The following is an 18,111-nucleotide window of genomic DNA, read 5'->3' on the forward strand; positions in this document are numbered from 1 at the left end:
AATCAAATATCAGAATAATATATATATATATATATATATATATAAGTGCATACCCGGAAACAAAGGACGAGGTCACCAACACGCACTTTAGTGCACTCGGAAGATTCAACAGGAACTGACCGAACTCTAATTGCCCTTTTCACATTGATCCATTCGTCTTCATCTGCCCCAAAATCTGCATATCTCACTTTCACCTCCTGCCCAGGCCGGGTACAAATTATAATGATAAAGAAACCCATTCATTATCATTTCAATCACCATAATTACTCACTATTGGTATGGTACCAGTATATATACAACAAAACAAACAGGAGGTACTGAATTCAATACTTGGCACCAACAAGACCTAAGTAATGCTTCAAAACAAGTTACTAGCTTCAGAGTCACTAAAAGAACATTTTTCTGACTAAACCACGATTTGTTATCATTCCTTTACAGATTCGAGCTCTCAGAAAATATTTAAATCTCCCAAGTTAGCTAGTAATAAAATTCTGCTCTTGTATCAGGTGAGTTAGATCCTTAAACTAACAATCCTAATAAGTAAATAAATAAATGAAAAATCATATTACCACTTGATCGTTGCTGATTCTATGAGCTAAGAATGTACCGACATCATACCTGCATCAGCAAAATTTGTGGTTATATGTTTTGTCATAATTTACAATGCGATTCACTGATAACTACTATTGTTCAAAGTATGGAAGGAAAACAAAAAATATGAACCATGCAAAATCCCTAGAAGATCGTGCCTCAAATTCCAGCTTATCGAGATCGGGCATCTTGTCTCTTTCATCTTCCTCTATGAACCAAAATCAAATCAAATCAAACCACTTTATAATCTTAATTAGGTACCCAACTTTCAATTAGATCCCAAAAAGTAAAAAAATTAATAAATAATGAAAACCTTGTAGAACATTATCGGAGCGGCAACTGTGGGAGGCAATTTCATTTTCAGTTTCATTGTCCACTGGTAAAGAGGGCAAATGTGTAAATTGAGTGTGTAGACATGTGAGCTTATTCTCAAACCATTCTTGAACCTGGAAACAATCAATCAATCAATCAATCAATGAATCAGGCTAGAAAACTTGTTAGACATAGGGATGTTCATTGGGTCCAGTTTAGTTGGTTTGGAACCAGACTGAAATAGTTAGGACCAAACGGTTCGGTTTTTTAGGTTTAATTGTTCGGTTCGGTTTGCTTTTTAAAACCGAATTATAACATCCGTTCGGTTCAGTTTGGAAATTTTCAAAACCGAAATAACCGAACTGACCGAACCTTTATATATTATGAATTTGATACGGACCGCCCCGGTTTATTTCTTAGTCAATTGCTCTAAATACTTTGATTTATTTCTTAATACCCCGATTTATTTCTTAATATACTTCGATTTATAATAAATCAATTGCTTTAAATAAAAAATTAATATATTTCACTTTAATCCGAACAAACCGAAATAAAACTTTGGTTCAGTTTGGTTCAATTACAATGCTAAATCGTTTCGGTTCGGTTCTATTTTTGAAACCGAATTATAACTTTGGTTTGCCTAGGTTTAACTGAACCGATGAACACCCCTAGTTAGACATGAATTTGAGAGAGAGAGAGAGAGAGAGAGAGAAAGACCTGATAACCCTGGATAACATTGTTGCCAGCTAGACCTGAAGAATGACTGAGTAGGTAGATGAAACAAAAGAAAGAGAAGCATTTATTTTATTTAATTTAATGTTAGAGAGATTGATTAAGTTTAAGAAATTGTTATTTAGATGAAGTGAACTGACTTGAATTGTCTAGCAAGCTGTTGGCAAAAGTTTCTGTCTAACAATTCAGATGTTTTCTTCTCGCTAATCATTTTCTCCAAATGCTCCATCTGCCACCAAAAGAGATATAATGAATGAATGAATGAATGAATTAAAAGAGAAATCAAAGGATGGAAGGAAGGTGTAGTGAATAGTGCCTGAGAAGCAGAGAAAGGGGCAGCGCGGCTTTTTCGCGGTTTCCCCATCTGATTTCTCTCTCTCTCTCTCTCTCTCTCTCTCTCTCTCTGATGGGGAAACCGCCGTTGGCGCCAGGCAGCAGCTTCTTTGTTTCTCTTCACAAAAGGAGAAAAGGAGAAAAGGACAAGGGGCGGTGCTCCGAGTCGGAAGCCGGAACGCAGATGCAACGACTTAATTACAATTCGTATCTCCTCTAGGTTACCTGAATGAGTAGAATTGAATCGGACGGTCTCAAAATGGATTCTCCCGCATCTCAAAGCACAAATAATGCTGCCCCTCTGTCATCCGAATCCTGACCGGATGAGAGTAAATCTGAACCGTCCGTTTCAGTTGTGTTGAGTCAGGTACCTGGGAGGATACGGATCCCTTAATTAAGCGTTCCGAGTTTTTTATTCATAGCAATGAAAAAGAATAAAAATAAAACATGTATCATTTTTTTTTTAATTTCAATTAATACCGCCGCTTAATTTTTTTTTACAATTATGTTATTTTGTACAATTTGTTTTTAATTGTTTATTTTTTTCATGACGTGTCTTTGTTATAAGCATTATATTTATATCCATTGTATTTGACATAGAAAATAAAATAAAATTATATTAACAAAAAAATAAATAACAACAATACGGTCTTTTCAATATCCTACTAGTTGATAATCCTTAAATATCATACTAGTTGGGTATTTTTAATTTGGATTTCTTAGGTAATCTCATAATTTACAAACCCAATTGAATTTAAATAAAAAAAAATCATAAATAGAACTAACTTAAAAAAAAAATTAGCCCATAATAGTTGATTATTATTTATAATTATAACTTAAAAAAATGACTAATTTGATTGAAGCGAAGTGACATAATTAAAATTCAATGTAAAATTAGATAATTTGATAGCCCGATAACCCGACCCGCCACAACTACAGCGACAGGGAAAGAACTCCAATCAAATCAATAGTTGAGACTTGAGAGTTGAGATCTCTCCTCTCTTCGATAGATAGAGATAGAGAGAGAGAGAGAGAGGTAAGTAGGTAACTAGAGAGAAGAAGAAGAAGAGCTCTTGGCAGCCGCTGCCAAGTTTTTCAAAAAAAGAGAAGAAGAAGAAGAGAGATCTGTGTGAGCATCGCATCGATGGGTATAAGATTCGTGCTGTTTGTGAATAAGCAGGGGCAGACTCGATTGGCGCAGTACTTCGAGCATCTCTCCATTGACGAACGCCGCGCCTTAGAAGGTGAGATCGTACGCAAGTGCCTCGCTCGCAACGACCAACAGGTTTCTACTAATTCTCTTTCTCTCTTTACGATTCATCAGATCAGATCAGATCCGATCCGATCCCAATTTGAATTTGAATTTGTTGGAATTGAATGATGTTCAGTGCTCATTTGTGGAGCATAGGAACTACAAAACTGTGTACAGACGCTATGCCTCTCTTTTCTTCCTTGTTGGGGTCGACAATGATGAGGTACTTTTCTTTTCTTTCCTCTCCATCCTTCCTTCTTTCCTTTTTTATAGTGTACTGTGTACCCTTCCCTTGGTGACATTTCTTTGCCACTACCTTCACATTTGGAAATCAGTACTGGTTCATGTGCAAATGCAAATGCAAAAGATCAAAATCTACTCCACTTCTCTCCTTTTCTTCCATTTCAATCGTTCAAATTTTATCAACAGCTTGTATTGGATTATTTGTTCCAATATAATATTTTCTTTTGATATTATTTGTTCCCACACATTCATTATAAAAAATTAAATGGACAATTTTATTGTTTAATAAAACAGCATGCTTGCATAAGAGCAACATATAAGATTAGATTTAGGAAGGAAACAAATTACATTTCATCCCAGCAAAATGAGAAAATAAAATAAACAATTGGCGGCGTGGTTTCATGAAATCATAAATTCAAACTTTATTTATGCATTGAACACTGAGGAAACGATGGAAAACATGTTGAAAGCACAAAACTTAGAATCCATGTTCAGTGTTCAAACCGACCCTCTCGTCTGAGGCAGTCAGCTTCAAATTCTGAAGGAAGAACTGGACAAGTTCAGACAGGATTTCTGGGATTTCTCTGTCAAGACTGCTTATTTCAAGATTATGAATGGATCAACAATCAAATAGTCTATTCATCGGTAATGGTCTCTTAATGTACCCCCAAGATTCAAACTTTTGTGTGGCAGCTTCTCTACTCAACAATATCCTGACAACAGAAAACCTGAACAAAAGAGAATTCAATTTGGTAAGCATATGCTATGTGTCGAATAAACCAAGAAACTTTCAGGTACTTATCTAATGACTGCAGGTTTGCAAAAGACACATTTAGCAAAATTATCAATGCCATTTTTTCACACGAACAGGGAATATTGATGAATGACACAAATTACATAAAACTGTTGGTGGACAAGAGTGCGCAAGGAAATCGTAAAATTTCTATTGATATCCCATGCAGTTCATCATATGGAGAGAGCAAATGCTCTACAATTTTTACAGACCAAGCTAAAGCAGAATCTGTCATACTGGAGGAAATACAGTGTCAATGGAGATAAAGTTATACCGATACCAGCTTCTTTTCTCCAATAAAGCCAATAACTAAAGCAATAATTAGATGGAGATAAAATCAATGTGCATTACTGGTATCAGAAAAGCCAATAAAGCCAATAACTAAGCAATTTCAGTTTAAAAGTTATTTTATACTAAAAAGTCGTTTTATACCGATAGGAATGATATCAAATTAGTTATAACGTCAATTACATCCATCTCTGCTCCTGTACCGTCCTTGGTACCGGGGTCCAGTCCTAAATTACAAAGCACCCCCTAAGAAAATAAAAACGACAAAACCAGAAAATCTACCAAATTACAAGTCACTAAATCCATCTATGCTCCCGTACCTGTGAGAGAAGAGTTCTTTTTGTTTGATTTCAGCTTGTCAATTTATATTTTTATAATTGTGCGGAAATAAAGAATGGTAAGTCAATTGATTGAGCATGATGGGCAGATCAAAAGGAGGGTGTTGATAAACAAACAATTCAAGAGGAAAGTTCTCCTTTTCAATCTAAGTTGTTGATAAAATTTGAATGATTGAGATGGAAGAAAAGGAGGGTGCTCCTTTTCTTAGAGAAGAGGACCAGATTTTGATCCCAAATGCAAAATACACATGGGTATTTATTTTGAAGGAATGATAATGTTTATACATAAGATTCTTAAAACCAACCTATGTTATTTGTTTCTCTTTGAACTTTACACGGGTTTCTCATTATAAGAATCTAGTTTTCACCCCCATCGAAACCTCAATGCTCAACATACTGCTTTTAAAGTAGTAGTATAGTATCTATCTCTGAATAGCAAGAATTGGTACACTTCTAAACAACCCGTGAAGTGCCTCACAAGAATTGATATAAGCACAAATGAGTTCGAACTTAAATCTATTGCTCAATTCATCTTACTTGTTGTTTGTAATATTTTCTTGGAGTAGAATGAGCTAGCAATACTGGAATTCATACATCTGCTGGTTGAGACGATGGATCGCCATTTTGGGAATGTGGTATGCATTTGTTTATTTTATTTTTATTTTTGGCAAAAAGATCCCTGGATAGTTGTAATATCTGAAATTGTTCCCAATTTGATGTGCAGTGTGAACTGGATATAATGTTCCATTTGGAGAAGGTGCACTTCATGCTAGAAGAGATGGTGATGAATGGTTGCATTGTTGAAACCAGCAAAACCAATATTCTCTCCCCAATTCAGCTCATGGAAAAGGCTTCCTAATTTATCATCAATTAGTTAATACTTTTTTATTTTTTCCTTTCTGCAGCTTGTAGTTTTTTGGATTGTTGAAATTTGTTGAGAATCTATTTAAAGAGAGATCTGAATTGTATTGATTTATAGACTATATATCTGTGAAAATACAAAAAGAGAAGTCTTGCTAGTAGTTGAGAGTTGAGTGTGTTTGGTTCTTATACAAGTAAACCCTGAAAGCATGGCAGATAATGTCACATAAATTAATTTTTGAAATAGATGAGCAAATGATAATTTTTGAAGGAAACATCAAAAGAAAACTTGGTATTTGTGAAATTCTCGTGTAGATGCCTCAAAAACTGAAAAGAAAATTTGCAATTTGAAGTACAAAATTAATGTGAACTATTTGATTCATGGTCAATTTAGTCGAGTAGAACTAGGGTGTTCTTACGCATACCTTATGAGCGTCTACATGTGAAAATTTTGAACATTCAAATTAAGTTAATATAAAGTCAAGCGGTCAACAAATATTAAAAAAATGAATGAATTAAAATTAATTTATTAAATTTCTAATTTTGACTGATTGATTTTATACTAAATTAATTTAAATGTTTAAAAATTTCACATGTAGATGTATCACTCGTAAGGTGAGTGGATTTCAACGGTTCAAATTCATAATTTGAAGCCGATTTAACGGGTTTTAGACTCAATTTAGTCATAAATGTTTCGACTAATGTATACGCTCAGAGCTCATGTACCGATTTTGTACATAATGACTTCAATTCTATAGGTAAGTCTAGATATTGCATTTGCTGGTATCTCTGTTACATTTCCAAAACAAAAATTAAGAAGAAAACCTACTTTTAACTACATAAAAATTAAAAACACCTAATTGAAGAAAAGGAGGATCTTATTGTAACTTTTCATTTTCTCTCTGACAGCTTCATTTTCTTACCAGTAAATGCAGAGAAACCTCTTCTCCATCAATTTGAAACTGGATTTTACCAGGAATTATCGCAACGTCTCTGACCATTGTGAAGAGCTGTTCCTCCATTACACTGTTACAATTAGCTGCATTCGACCTGCTAGCTTGGTCTGACACAGATGTGCCATTTGTGGCTGAGCTAACGCTTCCCGTCTTGCCAGTATGCGAATGCACTTTACCACCGTTTCCTCTGCCTTCCAAGATGGTAGATCCCCTGTGCTAATTTCATTCACTGCCTTGACTAGGGATGCGCAATCCGTCAAAATGGTTATCCTTCATCTTATTGGTTGGTGATGTTAGAATAGATCAGAGGTGGAATCAGACTTATAAACTATGGGGGTTAATCATATAAAATTTCATACTAAGAATGGGTGTTAATTTTACAGTACTAATGACGTTTTACTCTAATTTATACAAAAAATTAACATAAAGATAAAAAATTTCAAAAAAAAATAGGGGTCAATTGACCCCCATTCGTACAAGTTAAACCCGTCTCTGAATAGGATAGAAATGACAAACATGCCCTTAATGAATTGGTACTTATTTCATGTCACTTCACAGACAATTAAGCCGTGACAAGGAGCAACAAGGGTTTGCGGGATGGAAACTACTTTATATTAATTATTTTATTCTATAAAAAATCTTCCTTAATATATGTTTTCATGGAATGAAATCTGCTTGATGATTTGGTTTTTTAATGCTCTCTTTCTATTTTTATTCTTTTTATGTGGGTGAATATTTGTTGATTATTGTTGAAAACATTACATTTGTCCAAATTTGAACATTTCTTAGAGAACTCTAATCTGAAAGTTAAAATCTCAAAATGAGAGACTCAGTTGTTTCAACAAGAAAATTTATTTGGCTCTGAACCAGTGTTGTAAAAAAGGTCCGTTGAGGCCGATTAATCGGCCGATTAGTCATTGGCAGTGACCAAACCGTTATGCATTTTTCTGATTAATCGGCCGATTATTTTCAATTATTTCCGATTAATCGCTTGGCGGTACCCTATCCGTCCGACGACCGCATACTGTTATTTACAACACTGCCGTGAACTACTACATTAGGTTCAGTTATGATATTTTTTGTTGAGTGAGCTCCTGGGAAATTGTTGTTTAGTTTGGTCCCTCACATTTAGATATGATCATGTGGTATGGTACCAAATCATCATTGATTTGAGTTCTAACTCTCTGCCTCCTTAGTCCTCTCACTTCAAAAATTTAATAAGAGAAGGATTTTATTGTAACTTCCCATTTTCTTCCCCTGACAGCTTCATTTTCTTACCAGTAAATATGGAGAAACCTCTTCTCCATGAATTCGAAAATGGATTTTACCAGCAATCATCGCAACGTCTCTAACTGACCATTGTGAAGAGGTGTTCCTCCATTACATTGTTACAATCAGCTGCATTAAACCTGCTAGCTTGGCGTGACACAGTGTTACAATCAGCTGCATTGTTACATTGTTACAATCGTCTGAAACTTGAATCAAAAGATTGTTGCAAAGTAATCTCACATGTGTCGTTTGTGGCTGAGCTAATGCTTCCCGTCTTGCCAGTATGCAAATGCGAATGCATTTTACCACCATTTATGCGAATGCGAATGCGAATGGATTTTACCACCAGTATGTGAATGCATTTTACCACCATTTCCTCTGCCTTCCAAGATGGCAGATCACCTGTGCTAACGTCTTTCACCGCCTTGACTAGGGATGTGCAATCCATCAAAATGGTTATCCTTCATCTTATTGGTTGGTGATGGTAGAACAGATCAGAGGTGGAGCCAGACTTCCGAATCATGAGGGTCAAACACATAATAGAGTCAATCATATAAAATTTTCATACTAAAAATAGATGTCAGTTTATAGTACCGATGACATTTTACTCTAATTTATACAGAAACTGTAACATAAATATAAAAAAATTCAAAAAAATAGAGGTCAATTAACCTCATTCTTACAACTTAAATCCGCCTCTGAACAGGATAGAAATGACAAACATGCTCCTGTAATGAATTGGTACTTATTTCATGTCACTTCATAGACAATTAAGCTGTGACATGGAGCAGCAAGGGTTTGAAGTAGAGTGGAAAAAATGTGCCGTGTCGTGTTGTGCTGTGACTTTGGTCTTGTGCCATGTCGTGACCAAGTTAATTTTTCACGTGTCGTGACTAAAATATCAAGGGGTGGTCACGACACGTGAATGGTCACGTCACGTTAGTCACACCGTGCCTAAACGTGCCATGACCAAACATGCCTTGCGTGGCCATGCAATCATAATTTAAGTTAGTTTATTCAAGATTCACCATTTAATCAATATCTAATGGTCCTAATTACACGTGACTACGTGCTGTGTCGTGCCGTGACTAGATTTTTCACGTGACGTGCCATGCCATGCCAAAGTTTCAAAAGATGTTCACGGCACACGACTAGTCATGGCACGTATCTGACACGCGTGCCCTAACCGTACCGTTCCGTAACGAAGCCGGCTCCGACGTTCCATTTTTCCCACTCTAGGTTCAGTTATGATATTTTTTTGTTCAGTGAGCTCCTGGGAAATTGTTGTTTAGTTTGGTCCCTCTCATTTAGGTATGATTATGTGGTACCAAATCATAATTGATTTCAGTATCAGATCATCATTATTATGTGCTAAACAGGTAAAAGAAAGAGGGATTTCATTGCTAAATAGCTACCACCTCTACTGATATCCAATATGCCTTACAGCTGCTGTCAGTATTTCAAAAAAAAGATTATCTAATATGCTTCAGTCATACACATCTGCATCCTTAACTAGTAACTAAGCAAAACAAACTATAATAATTTGATCTACAATAGCAAGGTTTTAAAGTACATTTACTTCATCAGTACAGATATCTATAAAACACAAAATCTTATCCAAAATTAAAAACACTGCCACTGGTACCATTTTACTGGAACAACATATGTTAGACAACCAAACCAAACCACAAGCATGACAATGTGTGAACATACGTACTGTGAAGTTATCAAAGCAACTAAACAAAAGTGTTAAGACAACTGCTGTAGTTTGCAGTCTTCTATCAGGGTTCTATGGAAATCCACCTAGCCAGCATGTTTTAAGCTGCTCTTTCAGCGCTCTCCCACAACTACGTTTCCACCTATAACGAGCTTTGGGAGGAGCTTGAATAGATACAAAGGATGTGCCGAAATCACGAGAAATGAGAATATCCCACAAGGCAGGGTCCTGTGTCATCTGATTAAAAGAGTTGTTTACAATTGCAAGAGAACAAAGATCGATATAGTTCAATCGTTCCGTTTCAATGCCAATTTGCAAAATCTGGTGCCAAACTTCACCAGGTACGGACTCCATTTTTTGATCTTCCAAGTTGCTTCCTCGTATTTGGTTCTCTCTTTCCTGACCTAATGGCGACTCAGTTCAAGTGAGGGAGTAGCGAAAAGGGAAAAGGAAAAAGGAAAATCACAGTGAGAGAATGGGCCTTATGTAAAACGAGGCCCAACTGGCCCAATAAAGCCTAGGCATGAGCCCATGTGAACAAGGGAGTCGTTCGTCGTCGGTCTCTCCTCCCCTCCCACTCTCCCCTCTAATCCCAATTTCTTCGTTTCCCGCCTTTCCCTTGCATTACAAACCCTAGTTTTGTTTTTAACTGAGCTAAATTAATGGCGCTCAAGCACAAGGGAACCGAAGCTGCTGCTGTTGATCAAGAGCCAAAGAAGCGCAAGCGGGTCGGATTCGCTGCAACTGGTATCATACTCTCTCTTCCTCATATCTTCAATTCTCCATTCAGTTTCGTTTCTTTGCTTTCTGCCATTTTCTTTCACTTCTTCATACAAGCTTTGCACCGTCAAATCTGGGTTCAGTACAACCCAGTCTCATACCAGTTCAGAAAAATACTGGTATTCTGATAATGATTCTGCATCAAGATTTTTGCTGGTACACAATTTTCTTTCTATCCATATTTCTTAATTGTTAATTTGTTCTTTTTAAACTTGTCCCAAAAAATATTGCTATGTGTCTATCTAACTGTGTGCCCAATAAAATGGTTCTTTTTAAACCAATCATTCGCAAGAACTGCCATATTCTTCCATGTGTAACTTAAATCTATTGCTCAATTCATCTTACTTGTTGTTTGTAATATTTTCTTGGAGTAGAATGAGCTAGCAATACTGGAATTCATACATCTACTGGTTGAGACGATGGATTGCCATTTTGGGAATGTGGTATGCATTTGTTTATTTTATTTTGTTTTTTTGGCAAAAAGATCCCTGAATAGTTGTAATATATCTGAAATTGTTCCCAATTTGATGTGCAGTGTGAGCTGGATATAATGTTCCATTTGGAGAAGGTGCACTTCATGCTAGAAGAGATGGTGATGAATGGTTGCATTGTTGAAACCAGCAAAACCAATATTCTCCCCAATTCAGCTCATGGAAAAGGCTTCCTAATTTATCATTACTTAGTTAATACTTTTTTTTTTCCCTTTATGCAACTAGTAGTTTTTTGGATTGTTGAAATTTGTTGAGAATTTATTTAAAGAGAGATCTGAGTTGTATTGATTGATAGACTATATATCTGTCAAAATACTAAAAGATAAGTCTTGCTAGTAGTTGAGTTGAGAGTTGAGAGTTGAGAGTTGAGAGTGTTTGGTTCTTATACAAGTAAACCCTGAAAGCATGGCAGATAATATCACATAAATTAATTTTGACAAATTTCTATTAATAAAAGATTGAGTCTGTTCCATTGCTAAAACAAAAATTAAGAAGATAACTTACCCTTAGTTACATAAAAAATAAAAACGCCTAATTTAAAGGGGTACATCTGAGTTCTAACTCTCCTCCTCAGTCCTCTCACTTCAAAAATTTAATAAGAGGAGGGTTCCATTGTAACTCTCCATTTTCTCTTTTTGACAGCTTCATTTTCTTACCAGTAAATATGGAGAAACCTCTTCTCCATTAATTCGAAACTGGATTTTACCAGCAACCATCACAACGCCTCTAACTGACCATTGTGAAGAGCTGTTCCTCCATTACATTGTTACAATCAGCTGCATTAAACCTGCTAGCTTGGCGTGACACAGATTAAAGAAACTAAACTAGCCTAACATTCTATGTTAAAGAAACCAAACTAGCCTAGCATCTGTTACATACTTTTCTGAAAAGTGCACTACAAGTCTGAATAAAAATAACAAAAAACAAATTAAACAAAACAAAGGAAACTTGAATCAAAAGATTGTTGCAAAGTAATCTCGCATGTGTCGTTTGTGGCTGAGCTAATGCTTCCCGTCTTGCCAGTATGCAAATGCGAATGCATTTTACCACCATTATGCGAATGCGAATGGATTTTACCACCAGTATGCGAATGCATTTTACCACAATTTCCTCTGCCTTCCAAGATGGCAGATCCCCTGTGCTAACGTCATTCACCGCCTTGACTAGGGATGCGCAATCCATCAAAATGGTTATCCTTCATCTTATTGGTTATATTAGCCATACTCATTTATAGTACCAATGACATTTTAGTCTAATTTATACAGAAAATCTAGCATAAATATAAAAAATTTCAAAAAAATAGAGGTCAATTAATTCCATTCTTACAACTTAAATCCGCCTCTGAATAGGATAGAAATGACAAACATGCTCCTGTAATGAATTGGTACTTATTTCATGTCACTTCACAATTAAGCTGTGGCATGGAGCAGCAAGGGTTTGAAGTAGAGTGGAAAAAACGTGTCGTGTCGTGTTGTGCCGTGCCGTGACTAAAATATCAAGGGGTGATCACGACACGCAAATGGTCACGTCATGTTAGTCACGCCGTGCCTAAACGTGCCGTGACCAAACATGTCTCGTGTGGCCATGCAATCATAATTTAAGATAGTTTATTCAAGATTCACCATTTAATCAATATCTAATGGTCCTAATTACACGTGACTACGTGCTGTGACTAGATTTTTCACGTGACGTGTCGTGCCATGCCAAAGTTTCAAAAGATGATGACGGCTCACGAATGGTCATGGCACGTATCTGACACACGTGCCGTAATCGTACCATTCTGTAACGAAGCCGGCTCCGATGTTCCATTTTTCCCACTCTAGGTTCAGTTATGATATTTTTTTGTTCAGTGAGCTCCTGGGAAATTGTTGTTTAGTTTGGTCCTTCTCATTTAGATATGATTATGTGGTACCAAATCATAATTGATTTCAGTGTCAGATCATCATTATTATGTGCTAAACAGCTAAAAGAAAGAGGGATTTCATTGCTAAATAGCTACCACCTCTACTGATATTCAATATGCCTTACAGCTGCTGTCAGTATTAAAAAAAAAAGATTATCTAATATGCTTCAGTCATACACATCTGCATCCTTAACTAGTAACTAAGCAGAACAAACTATAATAATTGGATCTACAATAGCAAGGTTTTAAATACATTTACTTCATCAGTGTAGATATCTATAAAATACAAAATCAAATCCAAAATTAAAAATACTACCACTGGTACCATTTTATTAGAACAACATATGTCAGACAACCAAACCAAACCACAAGCACGAGAAAGTGTGAACACACATGTTTTGAAGTTATCAAAGGAACTACACAAAAGTATTAAAACAACTACTGTAGTTTGTAAAATCAGTCTTCTATCAGGTTTCTATGGAAATCTGCCTGGACAGCATGTTTTAAGCTGCTTTTTCAACGCTCTCCCGCAGCTATGTTTTCACCTATAACGAGCTTTGGGAGGAGCTTGAATAGATACAAAGGATGTGCCGAAATCACAAGAAATTAGAGCATCCCACAAGGCAGGGTTTTGTGTCAGTTGATTAAAGTAGTTGTTTACAATTACGAGAGAGCAGAGATCAGTGTGATTCAATTGTTTCGTTTCAATGCCCATTTGCAAAATCTGGTGCCAAACTTCACCTTGTACGGGCTCCATTTTTTGATCTTCCAAGTTGCTTCCCCTTATTTGGTTCTCTCTTCCCTGACCTAATGGCGACTCAGTTGAAGTGAGGGAGTAGCGAAAAAGGGAAAGGGAAAGCACAGTGAGAGTATGGGCCTTTTGTAAAACGAGGCCCAAATGGCCCAATAAAATCTAATCATGGGCCCATGTGAATAAGGGAGTCGTTCGTCGTCGGTCTTCCTTCCCCTCCCATTCTCCCCCTTCCCAATTTCTTCATTTCCCGCCTTTCTCTTACATTACAAACCCTAGTTTTGTTTTTAACTGAGCTAAATTAATGGCGCTCAAGCACAAGGGAACCGAAGCTGCTGCTGTTGATCAAGAGCCAAAGAAGCGCAAGCGGGTCGGATTCGCCGCAACTGGTATCATACTCTCTCTTCCTCATCTCTTCAATTCTTCATTCAGTTCCGTTTCTTTGCTTTCTGCCATTTTGTTTTACTTCTCATACAAGCTTTGCACCGCCAAATCTGGGTACAGTAATTGTGTAGCTTCTACGTGATTTTAAAAAAAAAAAATCTGGGTACAGTACAACCCAGTCTCATACCAGTTCAAAAAAAATACTGGTATTCTGGTACTGATTCTGTACTGTTTATTCTTGCAGATTCTGGTATTGAGCCTAATGATTGCATCAAGATTTTTGCTGGTACAAAATTTTCTTTCTATCCACATTTCTTAATTGTTAATTTGTTCTTTTTAAACTTGTCCCAAAAAATATTGCTATGTGTTTATCTAACTGTGTGCCCAATAAAATGGTTATATGTAGTGAAAAATGAGGAAGAAGTTGGATCGACTAATTGCTTGCAAATAGAACCGGTTGACCTTAACCATTTCTTCGGTGAAGATGGCAAGATTTATGGTTATAATGGTTTGCAGGTATTACATTATGTTTCATATTCTTCTACCAAGTCATGATTTCTTCAAATGTAGTCCTTTCTTGTAGGTTCTTTTCAAACTCGAGAGGCATGTTGATTTTTCATATCGGAATTATTTTTATAATGCAGATAAATGTTTGGCTGAGTATGGTTTCTTTCCATGCATATGTCGATGTATCATTTGAGAGCAAATGTGCAGTAAGTTCACTATTAGCAGCACTCTTGCATAAATAAGTATTTCATATTGTGTATATTTTATAAGCAGCACTCTTATTGAATTACTAATATACTGTGTTAGGGAGGGAAAGGTGTTACTGATCTGAAGGATCCTCTGAAGGTCAATATTTTTATTTTTTTCATGCAACATTTAATTGGTTTTATCTTTCTTTTTCTTAGACATCTAATTACTAAATGGATTATTGTTTCCTTTTGCATAGAGTATATTTGGTGAGTCTTTACTGGAGAAAGAGGAATTTTTGCAAACCTTCTCAAGGGATCGTGATTATGTTAGGTGGGATTTTTCTTAATTACTATGTGCATATTTCCGTGCTTCTTTTTTCTTTCTAAATGATCTAACAAGAAGGATAGTATAGTAATTTCAGACTTATATGGTGTTTTTGAAAAGCAATTCTCCTTTTTCTAATGTTATGCTTCTTATTTTCAGAAACACTGTTGCTGATGGAGAAGCAGTTCAACTTGATTCCTCAAAGAAAGATGCTAATTCTAATTCTGATAACAAGGACTCTATAATTGAGGTGCTTTTTATTTATTTTCACTCTTGTATCATAATATTGTAACTATAATATTTTTAACTTGTAGAAAGAAATTGGTACAGGTAATAAGGCTTGGAATGGAGAATGCAAATGCAGGCTTACTCTATAGCCGCCTCGTTTCTCTTGTTCTTCTTTTAGTCGATGGTATACTTTGCCAACTTATCATTTCCCCTCTACATTATAATTTCCATCAGTTAAATGTTAAAGTCTTGTGGTTTCTATGGTTCTATTTCTCTATGTGCAGGAGCTAACCCAATTGATGTAACCGATCCAAAATGGGAGATTTATGTAGCTGTGAAAAGGTCATCAGAGAATGAATTGAGCAATAATAGTAAAGTAGAAATGCTAGGGTTTGCAACAGTGTATCACTTCTTTTACTACCCAGACACTTCACGCATGCGAATCGGCCAGGTTTAAATTAAATTCTTTTGTCCAAACCGTATTAGATTAGTGTATCTACATATTTGTTAATATTGTTTCACTTATTTAATTTTATTGTGCAGATATTAGTGTTGCCTCCTTTCCAGAGCCATGGCCACGGCCGACTTCTCCTTGAAGCCATCAACTATGTTGCAATTTCCAAAAATGCCCATGACATCACTGTTGAAGAGCCTTCGGAGTACCTCCAATACCTCCGAGCCTGCATGGACACGGTCCGCCTACATTCCTTTGAACCCATAAATCCTGCTGTATCATCTGTTGTCTCATTCCTCAAGGAAAACAACCTCTCCAAGCGTACCACCAAATCCGATACCGGTCCGCCTACCAGTCTTGTAGACCAGGTCCGTCAGAATCTGAAAATAAACAAAAAGGAGTTCCTCCGCTGCTGGGAGGTGCTGATATACATGAACCTGGCTCATAAAAACCAGAGGTGTGTGGAAAATTTTAGGCTGCTTATCTCGGACCGTGTAAAGGGGGAAATATTAGATACTGATGATGGGGTGATGGATAATGCAAAGAAGGTTGTTGAGGTACCGAATGATTACGATCATGACATGACTTTTGTTATGTTTCGGTCTGAGGGAGGAAATGTGGAAGATTCTGGGATGGGTAAAAATGAAGGAGATGAAGCAAAACAAGTAGAGCAGCTTAATCAGTTGGTTGAAGAAGAATTGGAGGAGGTTAGCAATATTGCCAAAAAGGTTTCTTCTTTGATTGTTAAGGTTTGAATGTCGATTAAGAGTGCTGATTTTAATTTAATACATCCATCTATGTATGAACCAGGGTCCTTCTTTTTAGTTTATCTAGATATCTGGATGCGATGTATGAATTAGTTATGGATAATGAGAGAGTAGGCATTTGCTGTTCTGTTAAGATGTAATGAAAACTTAAATGTGTTGAGTGTGTAATCCAGAACCGAGAGAGAATCAAGTTTATTTAATGAAGTTTTTTTGGAACTGATTTCTGACGGTTTGATTGGTTAACCTGATTGTCAAGAGAAGTATTTAACAGAATGTTTTTATAACAACAACAATAAAATTAAATCTTTGAATCATGTATCCTTGTTGTGATTGTTCTTCTCTCTCAAAAATGTAATTGGTGTTTACTCTTGTGTATACTTGTATACTTTGATTGTACCTAAAATTAATCCTTATCGGTTTTGAACCCGATCTGCCATGAACACTGTTTTCATTATTTTCTCAATGTATGCTACTGTTTGAGTTGTGATTCCTGATACAAAAGAGTTGCGTTAATAAATTTATTTCAGTTTTGGTTTTGAATAAAAATTTTAGCATTACACTTTGGTACCAAATTCAAATTGATTTCATGATATTTTTCTAAAACATTAAAATTCTATCAACATCTTTCTTGTGTAGTTTGTCTCTAAGCTTGTTTGCCTTCTTTTTTGTGACACTGAGATCGTCACCTTTCATGCTCGCTGGTACGGGTTTTGGGCTGATATGAAAGATTAGTGAAATTATGAGGTTCTTAACATAAAACTTTGTTTGTTGCAATGGTTACTCATTCCAACTCATATCAGTTTGTTTGTTTTGTTTTTTTTGAAATTGAAAGCGCATGTATTTCTGAAAACGTGAGTTGTAATTTGACTATTTGTTTTGTTGATTGATCTTTGTGAGGCTTTGTTGTCTTGCTTCACTCTTCCATTGATATTTAGAGTTTTCTTTATTGTCCTCTCTACAATTTAATACTGGCTACCCTTTATATTCGTTCCCAACACTTGCCAGTTCAGAGCCTTGCAATTTCTGTAACTATTAGTGTTTTGCTTAGTAAGTTAAGTGTTGTTCATGAATTCTGAGCACTGGTACATACCGTCATTACCTGTCTCTTTTATGTACTGGTATGCTGTTTTGGTTTTTTCAAGGGTATTTCTGTAACTTTTTAGTATTCTGCACAATTGTGTTATTCTGCAACTTTCCAGGGCCTTTTCAGTAAATTTCCAGTATTCTGTACACTTTGGGTGAATTCTGGTAAATAACAGGGTCTATAGTGCAAAATTTCGGGGTCCGACAAGTGTTCAGGGACTGAACTGTAACAGTAAATAAATTGTTTTAGAAAATAGTCCTTGGATAAGGACCTTTTTGTGAAAATGCAATTTGAATTGAAGAAAATATTATTTTAAAGTTTATGCGAAACTTTATAAGAATGAATTGTTAATAGAAATGAAAATTTAAATAAGTGTTCAAAAACCATAAAATATTGTTGAATAATTGAACTTTTGAATAACTCAAAGCTTAAAATAAAATAAAATGTGATTAAAAAAATAATAAATAATTTAATTTGAATTGATAACAGATTTGAGATAAAACAGAGTTGCACTAAATAGTAAATTATGCCATTTTTTTAAATGGAATTCTGGGAATGATGCTA

General features: G+C 35.8%; 3 protein-coding genes across 9 annotated transcripts in view; 2 read left to right on the forward strand and 1 right to left on the reverse strand.

Annotated features, from left to right (window-relative positions):
* The window catches only part of SHH1 (SAWADEE HOMEODOMAIN protein), a 72,284-nt gene extending 70,196 nt beyond the window's left edge, over positions 1 to 2,088 (reverse strand). For 2 of the 4 annotated variants that reach the window (XM_078297509.1, XM_078297508.1), the window contains exons 1-7: positions 1,952 to 2,085; positions 1,776 to 1,864; positions 1,621 to 1,666; positions 905 to 1,037; positions 724 to 799; positions 570 to 618; positions 54 to 197 (exon numbers count right to left, since the gene is read on the reverse strand). In XM_078297509.1, the coding sequence (XP_078153635.1) occupies positions 54 to 197; positions 570 to 618; positions 724 to 799; positions 905 to 1,037; positions 1,621 to 1,666; positions 1,776 to 1,864; positions 1,952 to 1,999 (585 nt within the window). In that variant the 5' untranslated portion in view covers positions 2,000 to 2,085. Of the gene's footprint in view, positions 1 to 53; positions 198 to 569; positions 619 to 723; positions 800 to 904; positions 1,038 to 1,620; positions 1,667 to 1,775; positions 1,865 to 1,951 lie in introns of all 4 variants that reach the window. The other 2 variants (XM_078297510.1, XM_078297511.1) reach the window with 2 other exon arrangements.
* Positions 2,089 to 3,005: 917 nt separating this feature from the next.
* On the forward strand, positions 3,006 to 11,291 carry LOC144548905 (SNARE-like superfamily protein). Of its 2 annotated transcripts, none has more exons than XM_078297625.1 (4): positions 3,006 to 3,253; positions 3,357 to 3,443; positions 5,449 to 5,517; positions 11,001 to 11,291. In XM_078297625.1, the coding sequence occupies exons 1-4, from the start codon at positions 3,113 to 3,115 to the stop codon at positions 11,208 to 11,210; spliced, it is 507 nt and encodes a 168-aa protein (XP_078153751.1). In that variant the 5' UTR covers positions 3,006 to 3,112; the 3' UTR covers positions 11,211 to 11,291. The 2 variants fall into 2 exon arrangements, with proteins under 2 accessions (XP_078153751.1, XP_078153752.1); XM_078297626.1 differs by lacking the exon at positions 11,001 to 11,291 and adding an exon at positions 5,607 to 5,901 and having other exon boundaries at positions 3,021 to 3,253.
* On the forward strand, positions 10,241 to 16,667 carry HAG2 (histone acetyltransferase of the GNAT family 2). 3 transcript variants are annotated; one of them, XM_078297624.1, is made up of 10 exons: positions 10,241 to 10,432; positions 14,239 to 14,280; positions 14,401 to 14,510; positions 14,639 to 14,707; positions 14,808 to 14,846; positions 14,947 to 15,020; positions 15,174 to 15,264; positions 15,345 to 15,426; positions 15,527 to 15,693; positions 15,786 to 16,667. In XM_078297624.1, the coding sequence occupies exons 1-10, from the start codon at positions 10,348 to 10,350 to the stop codon at positions 16,449 to 16,451; spliced, it is 1,425 nt and encodes a 474-aa protein (XP_078153750.1). In that variant the 5' UTR covers positions 10,241 to 10,347; the 3' UTR covers positions 16,452 to 16,667. The 3 variants fall into 3 exon arrangements, with proteins under 3 accessions (XP_078153750.1, XP_078153748.1, XP_078153749.1); XM_078297622.1 differs by lacking the exon at positions 10,241 to 10,432 and adding an exon at positions 13,812 to 14,041; XM_078297623.1 differs by lacking the exon at positions 10,241 to 10,432 and adding an exon at positions 13,812 to 13,999.
* Positions 16,668 to 18,111: the final 1,444 nt, after the last annotated feature.

The sequence above is a fragment of the Carex rostrata genome, chromosome 34, assembly GCF_964058835.1.
Source record: "Carex rostrata chromosome 34, lpCarRost1.2, whole genome shotgun sequence".
NCBI lineage: Eukaryota > Viridiplantae > Streptophyta > Magnoliopsida > Poales > Cyperaceae > Carex > Carex rostrata.